The sequence below is a fragment of the Sorex araneus genome, chromosome 11 (genome assembly GCF_027595985.1).
Source record: "Sorex araneus isolate mSorAra2 chromosome 11, mSorAra2.pri, whole genome shotgun sequence".
Classification (NCBI taxonomy): domain Eukaryota; kingdom Metazoa; phylum Chordata; class Mammalia; order Eulipotyphla; family Soricidae; genus Sorex; species Sorex araneus.
In genome coordinates this window covers 40,958,246-40,980,391 of record NC_073312.1, presented here as the reverse complement: position 1 = coordinate 40,980,391, position 22,146 = coordinate 40,958,246, and the positions used below count along the sequence as shown (strand labels likewise).

General features: G+C 39.3%; 1 protein-coding gene across 3 annotated transcripts in view; it reads right to left on the bottom strand.

The window, feature by feature from the left end:
* WAPL (WAPL cohesin release factor) overlaps positions 1-22,146 on the bottom strand; it is a 69,008-nt gene that overhangs the window by 11,681 nt on the left and 35,181 nt on the right. For all 3 annotated transcript variants that reach the window (XM_055118863.1, XM_055118862.1, XM_055118866.1), the window contains exons 5-15: positions 18,853-18,948; positions 16,782-16,934; positions 16,375-16,511; positions 14,448-14,559; positions 11,845-12,072; positions 6,589-6,700; positions 5,912-6,009; positions 4,551-4,627; positions 2,457-2,632; positions 1,842-1,957; positions 1,038-1,202 (exon numbers count right to left, since the gene is read on the bottom strand). In XM_055118863.1, the coding sequence (XP_054974838.1) occupies positions 1,038-1,202; positions 1,842-1,957; positions 2,457-2,632; positions 4,551-4,627; positions 5,912-6,009; positions 6,589-6,700; positions 11,845-12,072; positions 14,448-14,559; positions 16,375-16,511; positions 16,782-16,934; positions 18,853-18,948 (1,470 nt within the window). The remainder of the gene's footprint in view (positions 1-1,037; positions 1,203-1,841; positions 1,958-2,456; positions 2,633-4,550; positions 4,628-5,911; positions 6,010-6,588; positions 6,701-11,844; positions 12,073-14,447; positions 14,560-16,374; positions 16,512-16,781; positions 16,935-18,852; positions 18,949-22,146) is intronic.

The window sequence follows — 22,146 nt, the reverse complement described above, 5'->3', positions numbered from 1 at the left end:
TGCTGCCTACCAGGTTCAATTTCTGGCACCCTGTATGGTTCCCCAAGCCCACCAGGAAAAATTCCTGAGCATGAGCCACAAAAACTCCTGAGTACAGCTAGGTAGGGTCTAAAACCAAAATTTTAAGTGTTTGGGGTCATGTGGTACCAGGACGTATAGCCAGAACCCTCATGCATGAAAGGATCCCATAATCCCCATACACCATCAATGATTATTCAATGTACAGAAGTTCCAAGATCAAAATGCTTGAAACAAAACAACTGACTCCTAATTACAACTCATTCCTACCAAGTTATTGTAAGCTACTTTGCTTGGGGTGGGGGCACAGCTGGGGCCACATCCAGTAGTGCTCAGGGCTTATCCTGGTTCTGGGGACAGGGATCGCTCCTAGCAATGCTCAGGGAATCTTATGACAAAAAATTAAACCAGAGCTGCCTACTCTGCAAGCACCTCAAGCTCTGTACTACCTCTATGGCCCTGGGCATAGTTAAAGCACTGCTCGGCAGGGGGTGTATTATATAAAGTGTTTATTCCCCCCAAATGGGCTTGATTGCCCCCCCAAAGTCCCCACCTCCCCACCAGAAGGATAAATGTATATGGTCTGAAGGGAAATGTAAATGGATAGGAAACATGTTTTATTTTGGTGGGTAGAAGAGTTGGGGACCATCCATTTTAAATACATTTTGACACAATTTTGAAGTCAGAAAATCAGTCCAGATAAACTTTGAAAGATGATGGCCCAATATTTCAGTATACAGAGCAATCACTAAGTTAAAGCTTGAGAATCTGAAATGGATGAACAGAGCAACCAGTTCTGTTCTGGAGATTAATTATTAACATATTAACATCCACTTATGCTAATAAATATGCCCCTGGTTTTACTAACAATACCTAAGGAAGATCACAGAGTCAAGCAGGGCAAAGGCCATCATAAACCACTGAATTCTTTCTCAATGTGAGAATACAGAAAAGGGTGAAGGTAAAATCAGTAAAACAACCATTTTTAAGCTGATGAAGCTATTTAAGTTGATGCTTACCTGCACTAAAGCCTGAACAGCATGAACCTGTCCAACTATCCTTAAACTGTCATCTCCTTCTCCACTACATATGGAAGAATCAAAAGAACATGATGTTTCCATATTGACGAGACAGTGTCGATTACGAGCACTATACTCCACAAGATTTATCAGTAGACCTAAGCCCTGTAAAAATTAAAACATACCACAGGTGAGAATTAAAAAGTAAACAAATACAATATATATGACATTTATTTTCAGACTTTGTAGCCAGACCCAGGTGTTCTTAGGGCTTACTCCTGCCTCTGTGCTCAGGCACTCCTGACGTGCTCAGAACATATATATGGTAGCAGTGTTGAAAACTGAACTCATGCAATGCAAGTGTTTTATCTGCTGTACTATATAGACTCCTTTTTCACTTTTTATTTTGGGGAGCCACTCAGGCTCTTTTTGGGAGAGATAAGACACCATGGAATGCCTCCAGGCCCTGCACCTAGCTCCAGCATGTAAATCAATGGCCCTTTGAGCTATCTCCCCAGCTCCTTCATATCACTGACAGCAAGAAACGGGTAACTATTCTACAATCTACACAGTGACGTGAAACTAGTAAGATTATGAAGTCTTCCCAAGGAATCATTTCATTTTTATCACTTCCAGTTCTCATTTATTTTCACATAGGATCATTCATGGCTTTCTTTTATACAGTAAGAGCAAGTTCATAAGAAATCTACAGAAACCAGAATTGGTTAAGCCCAAAATTAAGATGACATTCTCATCACTTTTAATAGATTCAAATACTCATTTCTGAAAGTCACTTCAACTCACCAGCACTCGAATATCAAATCTCTGCTCCTGAGGTAGGTACTTGGGAACCTGAAGCACACAGTTCATTGCTGTGCCAATCAAGCCATCCTGTTCTCCTGTTTTGGTGCTGCCCCACTCTGAAACAATGAGAATTGTTTTGACTCTTCTTTATGATGCTGACAATCATTTAATATGATTAGTGAAAATAAAAAATTTATAGCAATTTAAAAAATATATACGTGTCTATTTCCAAGGACTGGAGCGATAGCACAGTGGGTAAGGCATTTGCCTTGCATGCGGCCGACCCTGGTTCAATTCCTCTGTCCATCTGGAAGAGCCTGGCAAGCTACCCGTGGTGTATTCGATATACCAAAAACAGTAACAAGTCTCACAATGGAGACATTACTGATGCCCTCTCGAGCATATCGATGAACAACAGGATGACAGTGCTACAGTGCTATTTCCAAATCAAGCTACTATACTGGTTCCAAAAGTATCAAATACTAAGAATGGTTTAATCTTCATACAAATAATTATGAGATGGAAATGAAGGTCACTACATCCATTGAAGAAACAAGATTAATTTGCTTTTACATGTATATAACTTAGAGTCAGTAGGTATTAAGTGTTACTTACCATTATCATTAGTTAAATTGAGCAACACTCCAATGATGGCTCTCATGCAGTCTTCAACTGCTTTGCCCACATGGTTAGTTACATTCTGGTGAGGCAGAGACTTACTATCAAGTAAGCATATACTATTCTCAGCACGGTTATACTGCTGAATCAATTCTTCACAATGTTGTAATGCTCTTAAGGAAGAAGAAACACAATTACACTACAGAAAAACAGCTGTTCTAATAAATTCTACCAATTAGGAGCATAATGTAATTTTAAATCTGTAGCCAATGTTACAAAAATATTTTATTTCAAAAGTACTATACTAACGACAGAGAGTCTCTTGCCCGCATGCCTGGCTGTCTTCCCCGGGGCCCTCGGAGGGGATGGGCTCCAGCTTCCCTCCCCACCCCGAGCAGAGCTCCTGGCTGCTGAAGACCACAGGAACCTAGCCACAGCCATGCTGGAGGCCCCTCTCCACACGTTCAGGACAGGCCTCATGCATGAAGGTACCGGCAGAAGAACCCAGGTGTGTGTAATCGCATCAACGACCAACATCCAGAGAGAGACTTAAAAGCAAGCTCTCAGAAGCAATATCTTTAGCCTACTTCTCCCTCTGGGAGAAAGTGGCAATCTTCTGAGAGTTTCCTGCCCACATGGGACAGCCTTGCAAGCTTCCCATGGTGTATTCATATGCAAAATCCAGTAACAAGCTGGATCTCATTACCCTGACCCTGAAGAGCCCCCAGTGCAACATCCTTAGGAGGGCCAAGTCGAGATAGACTTGTAGGATCTCAGGGAAAGGACGAAATGAGATGTTACTGAGCCCGCCTGAGAAATCAGTGATTAACGGGATTTCATGATTTTGTGACTATACTAACAAATCATGTACAAGTGTACATGTGGTCTTACACTAAATGCTAAATTTTGCTATATTTTTAAAAAGTTGATAATTTACATTTTCCTAAATAGCTGAAGTTATTATTCTGGTTTTGGGGTCACATCTGGCAGTGCTCAGGGCTGACTCCTGGTTCTGTGCTCTGTGATCACTCCTGGAGGCACTGGCAACCACATGGGACACCGGGGATTGAATCCAGGTCAACCACATACAAGGCAAGTGCCCTACCCACTGTACTACAGCTCAGACCCCTCCCACCTTCTTGGAACTAGGTAACATTTTCCAAAGCTACTCTTGCACACTCCTGAGTTTCATTTACATGTTTCTCATTTAAAACAATTCTTAGAGGCCATAACAGTAGAGAAAACTATGTAAAGACTGACGGGAACATAAAAGAGAAAAAGAAGACTAGTGATGTTTATAATTAAAAATAAGGACTAGGGGCTGGAGCGACAGCATAGCGGGTAGGGCGTTTGCCTTGCATGCGGCCAACCCGGGTTCGATTCCCAGCATCCCATATGGTCCCCTGAGCACAGCCAGGGGTAATTCCTGAGTGCAGAGCCAGGAGTAACCCCTGTGCATTGCTGGGTGTGACCCAAAAAGAAAAAAAAAAAAAGGACTAATATATTTAAATTCTAGGTTTTATATAAACTCTTTAATATATTTAATATATTACAAACATCCAAGAAGTATTTAAGTCACTTACAATATTTTTAAAACTGTTAATTTAAAATTATCAATAATTTAACAACCTTACTAATTCCTTTTAACAACCTCCAGTTGGCAGACAAAATCATCTCCCTTTAAACAACTTGTACCAAGAAAGTGCTGAAGATTATGGGGCTCAAGTTAATAAACTGGGATCCACACTAAGTCATTCTGACTCATGATCAATTTATTTTACATCAACTTCTATTTATTTTGCTTACTCATAGCACCTGGGGGCCTGAGACCACTCCTGGTTATTCTCCACCCAGGGGCACAGGAATCAAAGGCTACATTCCTGGTCGAACTCAAGGGGGCCCATGCAGTCCTAGGGATCAAACCTGCACCTTGATGCACACTTCCAACCTTTTGAACTCCTTAGCTCTCAGAATCGCACTGCTTCTAATTCACAGAACTAAAGGCAAGTATTTTATGGAGGAAGTGATTACAGAATTTCCTTTATGGTCAACCCAATGTTTTATATAATGTGTTATTTCACAAAAACTTACTTAGCTGATGAGACAATGAGTTGTGAATCTTTATATGCTATTAAATAGCTTTGATTTTCTGGATTATGCACTGTTACCTAAAAGAGAAAAATTTTAAATTATTTTGGCACTCCATATTCATTACACAGAGCCTACTACGCTGGTACTCTTCACCAGGGCTTCTTTAACTTTTTATTCTGATCACCCCTTTTCTCTTGAGAAATTTCTACACACCCACAGATATACAGGCATACAAAACAAACATTAACTGTCAATAAATTGTAAAGAAATACTTTAAGGCGCATATGCTGCCTGAGTGCATGTGCTGCTTGTGCCCACATGGCCGAGCACATGTGGTGCCCGAGCACATGTGTCGCCCGCATCTCCCCCCTTGAGATGTGTACTTTCATGCTTTCGTGTCCAGTGCTAGGATGTGTGTAGAGCTTCCTCCACCCCTGGAGAAGCCCGAGTTCTCTCTTGAGCACGTTTACTCCTACTGTTCTTCTTTTCCATTTGTCCTTTCCTCCTTCCCTCAAAATAAAATCTGTTACTTCAAAAAAAAAAAAAGAAATACTTTAAAGCAAATAGGTCTGAGAGTTACCACACCATGCAGTGCTCAGGGGTTACTCCAGGCACTACATACAGTGTTAGGGATCAGACCTGGTCATCGAGGTGCAAATGAAGTCCTTCACTCTCATACTTTCTCTCTCCCCTACAACAAATTTTAATTGTCTTTCAGAATCCCCGCATTCAATTATTCAACCCATAGTTTAGGAAACTAGGCTTTAAAAGACAAGAATGAGGAAGATCAGTTGTTTTCATCTAAAGCAGATGTTCCCAAACTTCTCTGTCCTACCACTTCCACTTCAGGGGGGTTGGAGGGGGGAATTCTCTGACACTGGTGTAGTGTGATATTGGAACACCATGAGCATAAAATAAAACCCTCTCATCAACTGTACTGTAAATCATGATGCCTAAAATATTTTTGGAAAAACAATAAAAACTGATTACATTTAACTACTGCTTTCCACAAATTTATGAACTAAAGCAAACTCCACCTTAAATAAATAGCATTAACATTTGATGATATACATAAATGACATAGAAGATTTTACTTATAACAATATACATATTCTTTAAAAACTAAGTTGCTCCAGCTAGGCACATGGTTCAATGGTAAAGTGCCTGGCCTGCATGCACATGACCTGGGAACAAATTAAAGGCATCACAGGGGGGAAAACTAAGTTGCTCATTTTTCTTGTGGTACAAAGAAGGCATTATAACTCTGATTTAGACTAACAGATGTGAAATTCAGGATATATTTGGCAGTCTCAGATACACAGTCATAAGAATAATTTCCCCAAATAGTTGTCCACACTCACACTTTCTAAAACTCGTAAACATCTCTCTGCTCCCCACAACGAGGCTACTAGTTTCTCTTCATCCTCATCTCTACTTAAATGATCCACACATTCTTTCACTAGGAAAAAAGAAATAGTTATGTTAGTGTCTCATTGTCTCAATATTTACCCCCAAACTTCTGTGAAAGATTGTCTATAAACATGCTATACATATTCTGGAACATCTTCAAGACATTACTTCCTCTTCCCCCCACCCCCAGCAGTACAAGAGGATTAAGCCAGGACCATGACGCACTGTATGTGATCTACTACTGAGCCACACAACTGGCCCCAATGGTACTCATTCTACATTTATATACTGTGAAATATTCATTTTCTATTTTTGTTTTTGGGTTATACCCAGTAGTGCTCAGGGCTTATTCATGGCAGGCTAGGGTGACCAAAGGGGATGCTGGGAATTGAACCCCTGTTGGCAGGAGTCAAATCAAGTGCCCTGTGAGACGTTAAAATATATGAAACTATTTTATAATTACTTCATTTCTATAACTTTGCAGATTCAAACTGTCAATGGCCTTTCGTCTTAAAGGCAAATACATGCATTATACTACTGAAAGTCTAGATCTTTTCCAACTGACACAATTGTTTTTAAAGCATTTATGTAGTACTTTCCTTAACCATTTTAATAATATATATCATACCTTTATCAACAATATGATCCAGACCACCTAGAAGCCGTAGTTCTTCTTTAAACCAGTCTCCTGCTCGTTTAGAAGTAAGGGATAGCAGTGTCTCCATAGCTAAATGCCCAGTCTACAAATCAGAAGCACCACTATGAACATGAGCATTTAGCAGTAATTCTGAGACAACAGTACCAAACATAGTTTTTCATTAGAGAAGTTCACTGCAAGCTACCAAACCATTTTTCTACTAGCACCATAGTGCTTTTACAAATAAACTAAATTATCTCAGAATGGTATGAACAAACCTTTTCAACCACCAGCTCATTCTCAGTGAAAACCCATTGTAACTAGCAGTCTATGATTTGGCTGTTCAATAAAACATGCTTCTACAGTATTGAGAGGCTAAATGGGGGAATTGTGGAATCTAAGTTATATGTATAGTTTAATTGTAAACCAATCTATTTAGGCTGTAACAAAAAGGAGTCGAGTATGGATGTGCAGTAGCCCAGAACCCTCAAAAGCATATCATCATTTAAATTTTTACCTGAGGCTAAGAAATTGTTTATCTTATAATGTTGGTTTGTAGTCTTCTGACCACAATGTACTTGGATTAGGATTGCTCCACATATTATTATTAGTAGTAGTAAACTCTATGTCTTCTACCATAAACAATGACAATTATACTTTTCCTATTTTCCTACAGTGTTTCCCTGCTTGTGTTTTTCTTATTCTGTATATTTTTCTATTTATTCTGAATAAATATACTGATTACTTTTAGAGCTTCAAATTTACCAGTCTTAAACTTAATAATTAAAGAGTTAGTCACTTGTTACATGGCCACCACAACAAATTATACACAATGATCCCAGATAACTAGGAGAAAGCACTGAAGTATAAGAATAAGTGTAAGTATAAGAATCTTGTACAACCAAACAAAGTTTTTCTAGGTTTAGTTCTTTGTGAAAAATAGCCAGCCCCTGGCCAGAGATGATGCAGGTTAAGGCCTGGCTTTGCATGCATCTGTGACCACGAACTTGGTTTGAATCCACCAAAATAAAGCCACAATTTGCCTCTGAGCACCAGTGAGTTCGTGGCCATTCCCCTCAATAAAGCCAGGTCCCAAGAAAGAGCAATCTAGTTCCTACTGTAATAAAGGAACCTTAGCATAAAATACTTCAACTAATAAAGCTGAAATTATCTGGATTCCCCCCACAAAAGCGTCTTTCATTTGAAATAAGCAAGTTTATCTAAAGTCTTCCTGGCCCACTTAGAACTGAATTTAAACTTGGTATTTGAAATGCAAAATAGACATTATCAGCAAAAATCTTAATGTTACAGAATGAGAACTTTAAATTCTAAATAAAAAAGTTGGTTTACAAAGTGTTAAGTACAGAACTAGAATAGATTACTATAAAAAACAGACTCAGTGGCCCGAGTGATATTCAGCCAGTTGGGTGCTTGTCTTGCATGGAGCTACTTCAGGTTTGATCCCCAGCACCCATTAGAGTTCTCAAGTCCCAACAGGAGCAAGCCCTGAGTGCAGACTCAGGAGTGAGCCCTAAATACTGCCAGGTCTGGCCCCAAATCCCAAAATAAACAAAACAAGAGATTAAACTTTGCCCAATTCTCATTTTAAGTTCCTAAAAGAGTGAAAGATTAAACCCATAGCAGTAAAAATGAAGCCCTTTTTTACTTAAAATAAGAAAGCATAGCTAGTAATTGGATATTGATATAAAAATGTTCATGTGTTTATGATACAAGGAAACTTTTATTATGTTTTTATTGGCATAAAAAGGATTTAATATTTTAGGTTGTATTTTGGTTTAAATTGGAATTTTAAAAGTCTATTCAAAGCGAGGGCTGGAGCGATAGCATAGCGGGGAAGGCATCTGCCTTACATGTGGCAGACCCGGGTTTGATTCCCAGCATCCCATCATCCCATATGGCTCCCCGAGCTACTCCCTGACTACCAGGATTTTGATGACATGAAAGATGTCTTCCTTAAGGTGCTCTTATGCAGACAGTTGGAAATGTTCTACAATAATCTGTATGAGCTATTATATATTTATCAAATTATTTTGAGGAAATTTGAGGCTCTCAAATCAGTTTTCACTCCATTGTTTTAAACATGTTTTGAGTCTATCAAAATTATTTTAAGATGAAAATGAAAATCTATTCCAAGATTTTATTTGAAAACTGATCCTCAAAGATTTAAAGCACAGCCAAATCATTAACTAGACAAGATTCAGCAATTTGTTCTCCTTATATGAATCATACATGAAAACATTTTGTTATTAATTGATTAGATTATCTGTCCATTGCACATCAGGAACAGCAATGTATACCAAGGAAGAAGTTAAGCAATCAATAAAAAAACTAACGTGCAGAGGCAAGTGGCAGAGTCACTATATAAAACAATGTCTACAGTTTAAAGTTTTCAAACAAACACAACAGGATTAGGGAGATGGCTAAAGTAGTGGAGCACATGCCATAGCCCTGTGCTGAATCCCAGGAATCAAAAGGCCCCCTGAAAATTCATGGAACCAAGCACCCCTGAGAAAAGCCCCCATACTAGAAACTATGTTTAGTTCTATTAAATCTTTTTGGTCTTGGGATTACACCAAGCCAAATTTCTAGAATGTTGCTTGGGAGTGACTCCTAACAGTGCATGGAAGACACTATGGATCAGTTTTGAGGATCCAGTCCTGAAGATAAGAACTGGAGCTCTGGCATGCAAAGAATGTGCTTTAGCCCTTTAAGCTATCTTCCCTGCTCCTCAATGGATAAAACATACTTGGTTTTAATCCTGCAAGTAAATTTTAATCCACTTTTGGAGAGTTATTATACTGGTAATTATAAGTCTACATAAACTCAATAAACCAAGGGGGGAAAACTCAACAAACAAGCATATTATCATGTTATTTAATAGCAAATTCCTAGAAAGAATCTAAATCATGTTTTCTAGAGAGATAGTTCAAAAATCTAGAGCACATGGCTTGGATGCAAGAGACTCAGGTTGGATTCCCCAGGAATGACCAACAAGCACCAAGTCAGAGGAGCTCGTGAGCAAAGCCCAATATGGTTTAAAAAATTAAAGAGAAAAAAAAAAAACCTCCAAAATATGGGGCCAGGGAGATAGCACTGTGGATAAGGCCGACCTAAATTCAATCCCAGCACCACATATGGTACCCTGAGTGCCTCCCAGGTATGATCCATCCCTTGGTAGAGTCAAGAATAAGCCCTGAGCATGGCCAGATGTGACACAAAAATAAAAATAAAAAACAGAAAGCCCAAAATCATGAACTACATGGAAAATTACAATTTAAAGCCACTTCTACTCAACTATGCAAGTGAGAATTACAAGATTTGACAGCTCTAGTGCCTGTGATCTTCGCTGCAACAAAAGCAATTTCTCGTCACATCAGTCAGGAATGTGTAAGCAGTATGGCCAGTGGGTGCACCCTCCTGCAAGCACCTGGGAATCCAACTGCAGAAAGCATCATCATAATTGTATCTTGTATGATTCAACTGAGTATAAGCCCTAGCAAGTATGAGGAGTGCAAACCATAGTGAGCTCCGCAGCCAAGTGTATGAATGCCACAGCTGAAAATGCACAAGCACCACAGCCAGGTGTGCATGAGTTCCCAGTCATCACAACACCATCATCAGTAACAACAAAAAAGAGGACTGGCGCAAAACCACTCTTGAAGTCATAAATAGGATCACATGTAAAATTTTTTAAGTAAATAAAAAATAAGAAAAAGTTTTGTGGTGCCTTGACTTAAACCCCAGCCTTATGAAGCCGAAGCAATTGTTCTACTACTTAACCACAACCCTAGCCAAAAATTATGCTTTAAAGGCAATGTTATCTGGTAGAGGGATAGGTGTTGGAACACTATGACTGAAACCCTATCACAAACAGCTTTGTAATGCTGTCTCGCAGTGATTCAATTTAAAAAATAATAGAAATAAAGGCAGTGTCAAATAGCAATTTATTAGCAATCAAGTGAGGATAGAGAGAGAGACTATTACCATCAGACCATAGCAGCTGCTTTTCCGATTTTATTAATTTTCTTATTTTTAGCCCTCCTGTCCCTTTGTTGCTGTGCTGACTGGGATGTTTTCCTCTTTGCCTGTGGTGCTTGAACAGTTGTTTTCAGTGGGATCAAACTAAGTGGCCTCAGGCAAGCACTTAACCAACGAGCTAGACCCTTATTTCCTCAATTTTAGTATGAGAGTTACATGTCAATTACGTTGCTATTTAATTTGCTTCTCCCTCTCAATCTCATTTTAACCCAATCTATTTCCCCTCTCGATCTCAACTTAACAATGAGCAATGTCTCTGAATCCTATATAGCTAGCACAAAGTATCTTTAACATTTTTTTAATAGGGGCCACCCTCAGCAACATTGAAGGTTCACCAAGAGCCACTCTCAGCAATGCTCAGCCATCATGAGAGTCCCAGGTTTGATGCACTGCATGCCACGAGGGCCATATTTGCTTAAGTTTGTGGGTCCTGTGATAACAGGGATTGAACTCAGTACTACCAAATCAACTAACTTCCTAGTCCACAACCTGCAATTTCTAAGGCAAATGCTCTAATTTATGTAGTTTTATCATATTATGTAGTTTACTGGTCTAATAATCTTTGACAAGTGAAAAGGCCAAAAGAAAGAACTAAATCAACCAAAAGTGACAGTCACTACTAAACATTGAAAATAGAGTTAAGGATAGCTACTAGTCATGACCTCAATTATAAACCACAATGCTGGGGCTCGTACCTAGAATCTTCCAAGTCTTAGTGCTTTATTAGCAAGTAATCTAGACGCATCCTAGGACATTCTGAAGCAGGTAAATAATATAGAAAAATATTATAAATATATAATGTAGGAAATAACCTTCACAAATTCCTTCCGTTTTTACTACTGAAACGTAAAGAGTCTACATGTAGCACCTTTTTTTTTTAAAGGTACAAGGGAGATTTACAAGAAATATGAATACAGATGAGCTAATTTAGGAATCTCAGACACAGCAATTATGACTATAGGTATTTTAAAACTTGCCGAGTTGGGTATTAAATGATTTGTCCAAAATCACACAGACATTCTGACTGAAAATTTTCTGGGTCTTAAACTGGATGGCTCAATAAACTCAAGTGCCCACGGGGAGCATGAGCTCTTTCGAAACCACAATGCCCAGACAATTTGGAATACCTCACTGATGCCAGGTGAGAAAGTAAACCAAGCACTTTTTTACAGAAGGGAAGGAACTCACCGTTATATTTTCTAGATCAAGATGTTTGTTGTGCACTGTTTCACAAAGCCTTCGAATTTTTTCTTTAATTTTATTCATGTCTTTTTCGTTCAGTAGCTTAGCTGAAGAAGCATCTTGTTCCAGTTCTAGAAGTCGAATCATTAGATCTAGACTAGCTCTATCAAGATCCATGTTCAATCGATCTCTACTTAGTATATACATGAGGGCAGCTGTACAAAGGGACAGATTCTTCAGCAAACCAAAGAAAAATATTAAAGTTAGTGTAAGCAACTAGTGACAATTTAGTAACATCATTTTGACACTTATCTACATATTAAAAATACTGAGAAAGTTTTATTCATTAAAATCCCTCCTCTTAAAATATTCCAATGCAATAAATCAGTTACTCAAACGAACACTGATACTTAAATTTTTTTTCTATAGACCTTCCCGAATGGAAACGGAAAAAATGTGAGTCAATTACATATTGCGTTTGGTCATTTTTGAGCGAATATACAATTTACTGTGTAGGTGTTTGTGTGTGTGTGTATATATATATATACACATACATATATATATATATATACACATATATATATTAGAATACACTTTTGGGGCTGGAGTGATAGCACAGTGGCTGGGCGTTTGCCTTACACGCAGGTGACCCGGGTTCGAGTCCCAGCATCCCATATGGTCCCCCGACACCGCCAGGAGTAATTTCTGAGTGCAGAGCCAGGAGTAACCCCTGTGCATTGCCGGGTGTGACCCAAAAAAGAAAAAAAAAAAAAAGAAAGAAAGAATGCACTTTACTCTTTATGATATGGCAAACCTAAATGTAGCTTAAGGTTTAAACAAACATTTCAAAAACCTATGACAGAAACAAAAAAAAAGTACATACTTTTCCTACAAGATAAATAAAACTGAGTTCGTGTCTGAGATGGCCAAATTAACATATTTGGAGTCACTCCCTTAAAATCAGCTAAATAGAAAATTACACAAACACATACAGATGAAGGCACATTTTTTTTCTACGTGACAACCTTGGGAGGTCTCCGGAGCATCAGTGGAGTGACCCATGTAATCCCTGGCACTGCAGGGCCCTCAAATGGAACTACCAGTCCCTTCGCTCCACAGTTGCCCAAGCACCACTGTGTAAGGCCCCTAGGCCTACTGATTAGTGCGACCTCCATATTCCCCCACAAAAAGTACACCCAAAATCATTCAGGTAATTAGAACATTCTGCTTATAATGTGTATTATGATCTATAAATCTGCAAGTTCTGAATACAGTCTACTTTAAGTAACCAAATATACAAAAAGTTGTATGTTGGGAAATTCAATCATTTGGGATAGTCTGTAATTATATTTATTTCAAAGCACAGAAAATCAATCATCTAAGACTTAAATTCCTCAAAGGCAAATACAGTTCTAAGTGATTAGATTCTTAGAGCAAATTAGTGGAAACCAGATGTCATAGGAACAACTGTCCCAAAGAAAACACATTAGTGGGCAGTGGCAGGAGGGAAACTGGTGGTGGGAAATGTGCACTGGTGGAGGGATGAGTGCTGGAATATTGTGTGACTGAAACCCAACCATGAACAGCTTTGTAACTGTGCATCTCACAGTGATTCAATAAAGAAAAATAAAACAAAACAAACTACATTAGTAACTTGGTCCGGTGATGACTCCATGAAAAATAAAGTTCATATTTTTCTCTCATTGCATTTTTTGTTTTAGGTTTTGGGCAGCCACACCCAGCAGTGTCAGGTATGGAAGCCAGGCCCACCTATATACAAAGCATGAGTTCAGCTTTTTCAACTACTTGCTAACCCAAATCAAATTCAATCTTAGCTCTTACATTTTCTTCCTAATGATTCCTTATATGCTACAATCTGGTAATTCTCTATACGCTCCAACTCCTGGTAACAGAGTTATGCTCACTCAGAATAAAATTTATTACTTTCAATTTCCTAAGATTCCGTATTAGAATGTGTCATCTAACCTGTGTTTGGAACATAGTCTCCTTTAACAAAATATAATAAAGTTTTATCAAGATATCACAATATAAAATTAGTGATGACTTTTTTCAATTTCAAAACTTTAAACCTTTTTGAAATGCATGACTTCTTTTCAGAAGAAAGCATCAAAGTCATAACAAAAATGAGGAATGTATTCCTTTTAGACATTTATAGATGTCAGATACAAGTAGTAAATAAAGCACTGTCGCACTGTCATCCTGTTGTTCATCGATTTGCTTGAGCGGGCACCAGTAATGTCTCCATTGTGAGACTTCTTACTGTTTTTGGCATATAAAAATACACCACGGGTAACTTGCCAGGCTCTGCCATGCCGGTTCTCCGAGAGACGAAGGAACTGAACCCAGGTCAGCCGAGTGCAAGGCAAACACCCTACCCACTGTGCTATCGCTCCAGTCCTCTCAGGAGTAACTGATTGATGACTGCAGAGCCAGTAGTAACCAGAGCATAGCCAGGTGTGGCCCCCAAACAAAAACAAAGCCCAAAACCTAACTCAATTCATATTAGGAAATATATAAGCATCCAAGAAGATACTTTCTAAAAAACTAAATAAGCTTAAATTCAGAAATGAGAAAAAACTTTAAAATACCTGATGATGCTGGGAATCATCCAGGGTTTTAAAGACCATTGCTACCATTCCATGTGCTCTCAGATGCATCCGAAAACTAGGCATGGCACATTTAGTAGCCAAGCTAATAACACTAGAAGAAAACAGACCGATTAGAGGAAAATAAGCTAGTGCATTAGTTTTTGTTTACCTATAAGAAATGTAAGCAAATGGAGTGTCAAATGTCTTTAAGAAGTACAAAATTAAAATAATGGGCAGAAGAAATCACAAAAATTCATTTATGTGAGTCAGAGAGATAGTTCAACAGGTTGATGAGCACCTGTTGAGCTATCTCTAGAGGCCAAGGTTAGATCCCTGGCACATGATCCCCCCGAAACCTTCACCCCAAGTACTACAGAAAGCAACGCCCAAGCACCACGTCAGAGTAGCCCACAAACTCCACCAAGAGTGGTCTGGTAAACAAACCAAAATCAAAACATAAACATTACTGATATATACAGTATGCTACTAGGCATACTATGGTATACAAGTACAGGAGGTAGGGTGCTTGCCATGACCCAAGTTCATTCCCCTGCACCCCATATGGTACCCCGAGCCTGCCAGGAGTGATGCTAAGCACTGTCCACAGCTATGTGTGGTCCCCAAACCAAATACCCTCCCCCAACAGATATACTCAGAGAAGATAGGACATAGGCGGTGCGATTCCACCCCACACACACACCACCACCACCACCAGGGATATAGTCTAATAGTAGAGTATACATACACCTTGCAGAGGTGAGCCCCTTGGGTTCAATCCCTGGCACTAAAATTTATATAAACATGTATCATCACCTTTAGTATCTTCATTACAAAGCTTCTACCATTAAAAAATACTATAGAGGGGGCTAGAGCAATAGCACAGTGGGTAGGGCTTTGCCTTGCACGTGGCCGACCCGGGTTCGATTCCCAGCATCCCATATGGTCCCCTGAGCACCGCCAGGAGTAATTCCTGAGTGCATGAGCCAGGAGTAACCCCTGTGCATTGCCGGGTGTGACCCAAAAAGAAACAAAACAAAACAAAACAAAAAAACACTATAGAGCATGGGGATCTAGTTCAGCAGTAAAGTAATTCTATTGTATGAGGGAAGCCCTATATTTAATATTCAATTCTAGCACCACCAAAAAATTTTTCATAATCATTCATCATCACCTTTCCATAAGGCTTCTGACACATGAAAATCAGAAATATCTGATTGGGCAATTCAACCAAATCAAGACTGTCAACCCATTTGGCATATAAAACATGATCCAAGTCAAAACATGCTTAAATTAATCTAATTTATCATCACAAGACTAAACATTTTGGGCTAAAAGAGAACATAAAATATTCTTTAAGACACTTCTTTGGCGGGCCACACCCAGCAATGCTCAGAGATTACTCCTGTCTCAACACTTAGGATCACTTCTGGCAGTGCTCAAGGGGACCATATGGAAAGCCAGGGTCAAACCTAGGTCAGTTCGCATGCAAGGAAAGCTCCCCATCTGCTGGATTATGACTCCAGCCCCGATGACATTTTTTTTAAAGCATGTAAAAAACTAAAACCTGCATTATTTCAAAAGATTTTACTTATCAACCTTCCCTTTATCTATATAGAATAATATTCCTTAAAGGAAAGAAACCATGTTTTGGATCCAGGAAGACAGCACAAAAGCTGGAGCACACACTCATCAGGGAGACCTAAATTCAATCCCTGGCCCGGCAAGGTCCCCTAGCAATTCCAGAAGTGACCCCAGAGTGCTACCTTGTATGGCTTGAGAACAATACAAAGAAATAAAGAAAATAAATCACATTTTAACTTATTACTGACTAAAACTATATCTATAAAAAATTGGGTTTTCCCAGATGGAAAATTTTAAATGACCTATAGTATAAACACAAATATCAAATACAGGCTGAGGATCTTACCTAAGGCAACGTGTGTTTAGAGGCTGAGTGCTCTTTAAGCCACTTAACAAGTATTCAATGTCATCAGTGAACTCTTGATTTTCACCAAATTCCACCACGTCATTGAAGTGCTTCACATGCTGAACAACTGTATATAACTGCCAAGAAAAATTAAATCCACCTCTTTATAACTGTTAACTAGCTTATTTAAAATGACACACTAGCTGTTCTTGAGAAAACATAAAATAATTCATGTTAGGGCAACCAAATGAAGTCTCTGGGGACCATCTGTAGTGGTCCGGTAAAATAAAGTTACGATCTTAAATTGTGATTATCACTATACTGATAATTGTTCAAGGCATTTAAAAAGTTAAATGTTACACGCAAAAATCTATCCACATGCAATAAAACTGTACATGGCTGCTTACTTCTTTATCTTCTTTTCTGCATTTCAGTGCAGTAACTATATCTTGATAGGGTTGGGTAGGTATTGTCACAGTTTTTATCACTTTGGGTGGTGGTGCAGGAGCCTTAAAAACTCCATCATCTTTTTGATTTGGTTCCTTTGAAGATAGCCTCACCTATTAATAAAGGTATCAAATTAGTAACTCTAAAGAAATATATTTTTAAAGTAACATCTACCTAGAAAAACTAGCTTAAATAATAATGAAGTGACAGCTTTTTTTAATGGCAGTAGGGTAGGCCTCTGAAAATTCATAAGGAATACTTTACATTTCTCTGCACTACTAAGAGAGTATGTTTTATGAACAGAACCATTCAGGAATTGCTTCTGGTCATTTTTAACCTTACATGAATTATCATTTGTTATCTGTCTTAAGGGTCACTAGAAAAAAATTCTGAAAATTTCCTTTCTTACACAAATAGCACTGATGAGCAGATAGGACTGAGATATGAAAACAATAGGTAAGACAAATTTTAAAAGCAAATCAAACTATATAACATTGGGTAGAAACAGAATGCCACAGACCAACATAGTTAAGTAGTCACTATATGGTGATTCTGGATTAGCAAAAGGAGTGTGATCAACTTGAGACAAGGAAATTTTTTGAGGTTTTGCTCTGTACTCAGAAATCACTGGGGAGAGGGGGCAATATGGGATACTGGGACTCACACCCAGGCACACTACAGCTATATTTATAAAATGATTAATCTTTTTATCCAATATTGTTTTTTGGTCATACCTGACCGTGCTCAGAGGTTACTCCTGCTCTGCGCTCAGGAATTACTCCCAGTGGGCTCAGGGACCATATGGAACATGAGAGATCACACCTAAAACGGCCATGTGAAAGGCAAGCGCTCTATCCAATGTACAACCACTTGGGCCTCTCTTTTTTTCTTGGCTTTTTGGATGACACCTCAGCAATACTCAGGTGTGACACTCTAGTTCTGCACTCAGTAACTACTCCTGGTGGCCCTACATACAGTATCACTCTGGCCCCTTCAATGTGTTTTAAAACCATTTTTTTTCCAACTGTGTTTTGAACTGAAAGTTATTATTACGATGCATGTAAAGTTCTCTAAAGAGCAAATTTTCACTGACCTAAGGACATTGGTGGAGGGACATGGGCACTGTGGTGGTGGTGGTGGTGGTAAGGGTATAATAACTTAGTACATGAACACAAAAAACATAAACTATTGTAACCGTATCACCTACACTATAAAATTTTTTAAAAGCCAACAGTAAATCTTTAAGTTCTCCACTCAAAAGACACTTTTAGACCTACATAGGTTATAACTACAATACAGTTTAAAAGTACAAAAAGAGGGGCCAGAGTGATAGCACAGGGGATAGGGCGTCTGCCTTGCATGCAGTCGACCTGGGTTTAATCCCTGGCATCCCATATGGTCACCTAAGCACCACCAGGAATAATTCCTTAGTGCAGAGCCAGGAGTAATCCCCAAGCAACACTGGGTGTGACGCAAAAAGCAAAAAAAAAAAAAAATAAAAAGTACAGAAAGAGTAGTATCAAATAACTCCAAAAAACTATGGAGTACTTAAATGCTAATTACTATAAAATTCCATAAAATGTGGGTCAAGAATAAGAAGCCACCAAGGGCTTTCTTCCTAGGGTTTTTATTGATAATCAAGTAATAATTTAATAATTTCTGCTATCCTACCAACAAGCCTCAAAATTTCCAATGAATTAAAACCACAGCCACAAAATTTGGGTAAGAAAGGTTAAAGTAAACGCTAAACAGAAGAAACAGAGGGGTTCAAATTATAAACGAAGGCTGGAGCAATAGCACAGCAGGTAGGGCGTTTGCCTCGCACGCGGCCGGCCCGGGTTCAATTCCCAGCATCCCATATGGTTCCCTGAGCACTGCCAAGGGTCATTCCTGAGTGCAGAGCCAGGAGTAACCCCTGTGTTTCACCAGGTGTGACCCAAAAAGAAAAACAAAAACAAATTATAAACAAAGACAGTTACTATTTTTAATTACTTAATTAAATAGGAAATTTTAAAAGTACAGTTCACTTACTGTGACACTCTGAGGTTTTACTATTGGTGGTGCAGGTAGTTCTTCTGAGTCTGGATGGTTCCAATGTCTGGCATTATATACAGCTTTTGTGGGAGACTAAAAAAAATAGGGAAAAAATAACTATCTTTGCATTCTTCTTAAAATACTTAAACACATAAATATACATTCTAGACAGAGCAGGAACGACATCATCTGCCTCATATTCCTACCATGTTTCCAAGGCAAGGGCAGACATGAAGTTACACTATGTATGGCATTTCTTAAAAAAAAAAAAAAAAAAATTGGTAATCATGCTCTTGGCAGGTAGTTTTCAACCTTTTTATGCCTGCCCACAAGCAATTGAAAACCACTGGTCATAGCAGCTACAACCAACCAAGAGAAGAAACTAACCTTTTACCAGAGTTGTGTTTTGTTTGTGGGGCCACACCCACCTGTGCTCAGGGCTTACTCCTGGCTCTGTGCTCAGAGATTATTCCTGGCAACTAAGGGTCGACCACGTGGAGGTCAAACCAGGGTGGTCATGTGCAAGGCAAGTACCCCACCCAATGTACTACCTCTCTGGCCACCCTTGGGGTTTGTACTAATTTAACTGCTAATCCAATATGATCCTTATTTTTTGTATTGTTTCATTCCCCCCCCCACCCCATTTCCCTAGCAATCAAATCAGGTATCTAATGACAATTGCCACAGGTCCATCCATATTGGTTTAAATGAAATTATTTCAACCAGGTATTACTATCACTGTCAAGTTTTCAAAGACTCGTAGAAACAGCTCAAAGAGCTAGCGCATTCTGAGCATGAAAGAGGCCTGGGTTCAATCCCAGCACCACATTTTCTCTTAAGCATTATGATCCCTGAATATCACAAAGTTGATAAGGTAGAGCCTTAATACTCAAGGCATGAAGATAACTGACTTAGAAAGAATACAGATTACTCACTACTTCCTATCCAGAAGTTCTTGGTTTTTAAAGTCTTGATTAGTACAGGACATAAGGAACTTGCTATGCACTTGGCTGCAGTAGCCTCAACCCTGTTTCAATCAATCCCCAGCACCACATATGGCCTCAGGAGCACCACAGGGATCCTGAAAGGAGCAGCCTCTGAGCACTACTGGTGTGCCCCCCCAAAACAACTATAATTTGGGGGTTGAAGCAATAGAACAGCGGGTAGAGAGTACTTGCTTTGCACATAGTCCACATCCCATATGGTCCCCAAGCCCCCCAGCAGTGAGTCTTGAGTGCAGAGTCAGGAATAACCCCTGAGCACCACCAGATGTGGCCCCAAAACAAAAACAAAGCAAAAATAAGTGAGGGCACAGCGGGTAAGGCGTTTGCCTTGCATGCAGTCGATCTGGGTTCAATCCCCGGCATCCCATATGGTTCCCCAGCACCGTCAGGAGTAATTCCTGAGTGCATGAGCCAGGAGTAACCCCTTTGCATCGCCCAGTGTGACCCAAAAAGAAAAAAAAAGTGAATATAATTTAAAATTAAAAAGTCTTGATTATAGGTAACTATCCTCAAGAGGATTATTTTTTACACAGGTAACAAAACAGCAAGTCAAACTCTAATTAAACAGACCACCTTCTAGTCAGTTCTGAAGAGTAATCTAATAAAATTTAAAACACACAGCAAACTGGGCTGGAGTGATAGTACAGTGGGTAGGGCACTTGCCTTGCACACAACCGACCCAGGTTCGATTCCCAGCATCCCATATGGTCCCCCGAGCAATGCCAGGAGTAATTCCTGAGTGCATGAGCCAGGAGTAAACCCTGTGCATCGCCAGGTGTAACCCAGAAAGAAAAAAAAATACAGCTACTAAGAATACTCTAATAAAACTAAACACTTGGAACTGCTTAACATTTCAGATTTAGTATACTCGTATTTTCCTATTAAATTCCCCAGAGACAGATGAACAAGAACTTCAAATATAATCTAGTCCAGCTAAGAAAAAATATGCACCAGGGCCAGAGAGATAGTACAGTGCGCAGAGCGCTTGCCTTGCACACAGCCAACCAGGGTCCAATCTGACACCCCAGTACAGTTCTCCACTGAGTCCCACCAGGAATACACCCTGAGTGCTACAGGGTGTTGCCCAAACCACACTCTCACACAAAAAAGGAAGAAAAAAACATACCAGCAATAGACATATGGAACATTTATAAGAATCTAGTTTCTGTGAAAATAAGATTAAAACTGGCTCAACTATCATCTGTTGTGCCAAAGCTATGGTTATCAGAGTGATTTAAACCACAATCATCAAGCAAAGAATTTATTCATGACAGGTCAGAGATATACTACAGGAGGTAAGGCCCTTGCCCTGCATGTGACTGAACCCAGTTTGAAATCCCAGCACCATATATGGTCCCTCAAGCACCATTACCACTGAGTGAGTTGTCACCACCAGCCCCGCACAGAATTTCTTCAAGAAAATAAATGACATTATGGTATTTTTTACTAAGCTGACTCCCAAGAGAAAACAAGTGAAATGACTACTTTTAAGCCATATGAATATTTAAAAAAACAAAAAACAATGCCAATTTTGAGTTTTTAAAGAAGCTGATGTACTAAATGAAGACAAAAATAGTAAGCTGATTAGAATTCATCTAGCCATACCCACACAAGATCATGAGAACAGAATCACACTCTCACCAGTATTTTAATCAGCGTGCTCTATAAAAGAGTTCTGAAAAAGCTCTGTAATGAACAACGGTGGGTGTCTTAGAGGGGCAATGGGAAGTTGAAACCTAATCTACAAAAGTGGGGGAAACTGTTGTGCTGTGCTGGGGATCAAACTCACCAGAACTTTACAAAAAGAAAAACCCCAACACAGTCCTGAGGAGGCCCCCAAGGGGCTCATGCCCTAAGTCTGACTGCCCAACAACCGTTCACTTCTGAGGCCTGTCAATCTAGTGTTGCTCAGGGCCAACTGTGCTTGGAGCAACCATGAGCTACTGGGAACTGAACTCAAGGGCCTCTACATTGATTCTGTATCTTTAGACCCAAGAATTTTCTATCTTATTCTTTGAAAAATATTTTTATTGGTCCAGACAGCACAGTGGTTAAGACACTTGCCTTGCACCCAGGCTTGATTCCCAGCATCCCAGAGGGTCCAAGCACTGCCAGGAGTAATTCCTGAGTGAAGAACCACAAGTAACCCCTGAGCATTGCTGGGTGGGGCCCCCAAACAAAAGCAAATAAATAAAACAACAGAAAGTTGGGGGTTTTGGGTTTTTTTTTTAATGGGGGGCTTCCATGCAGTGCTTGAAGGACACCAGTGGCTATCTACTATGGTTAT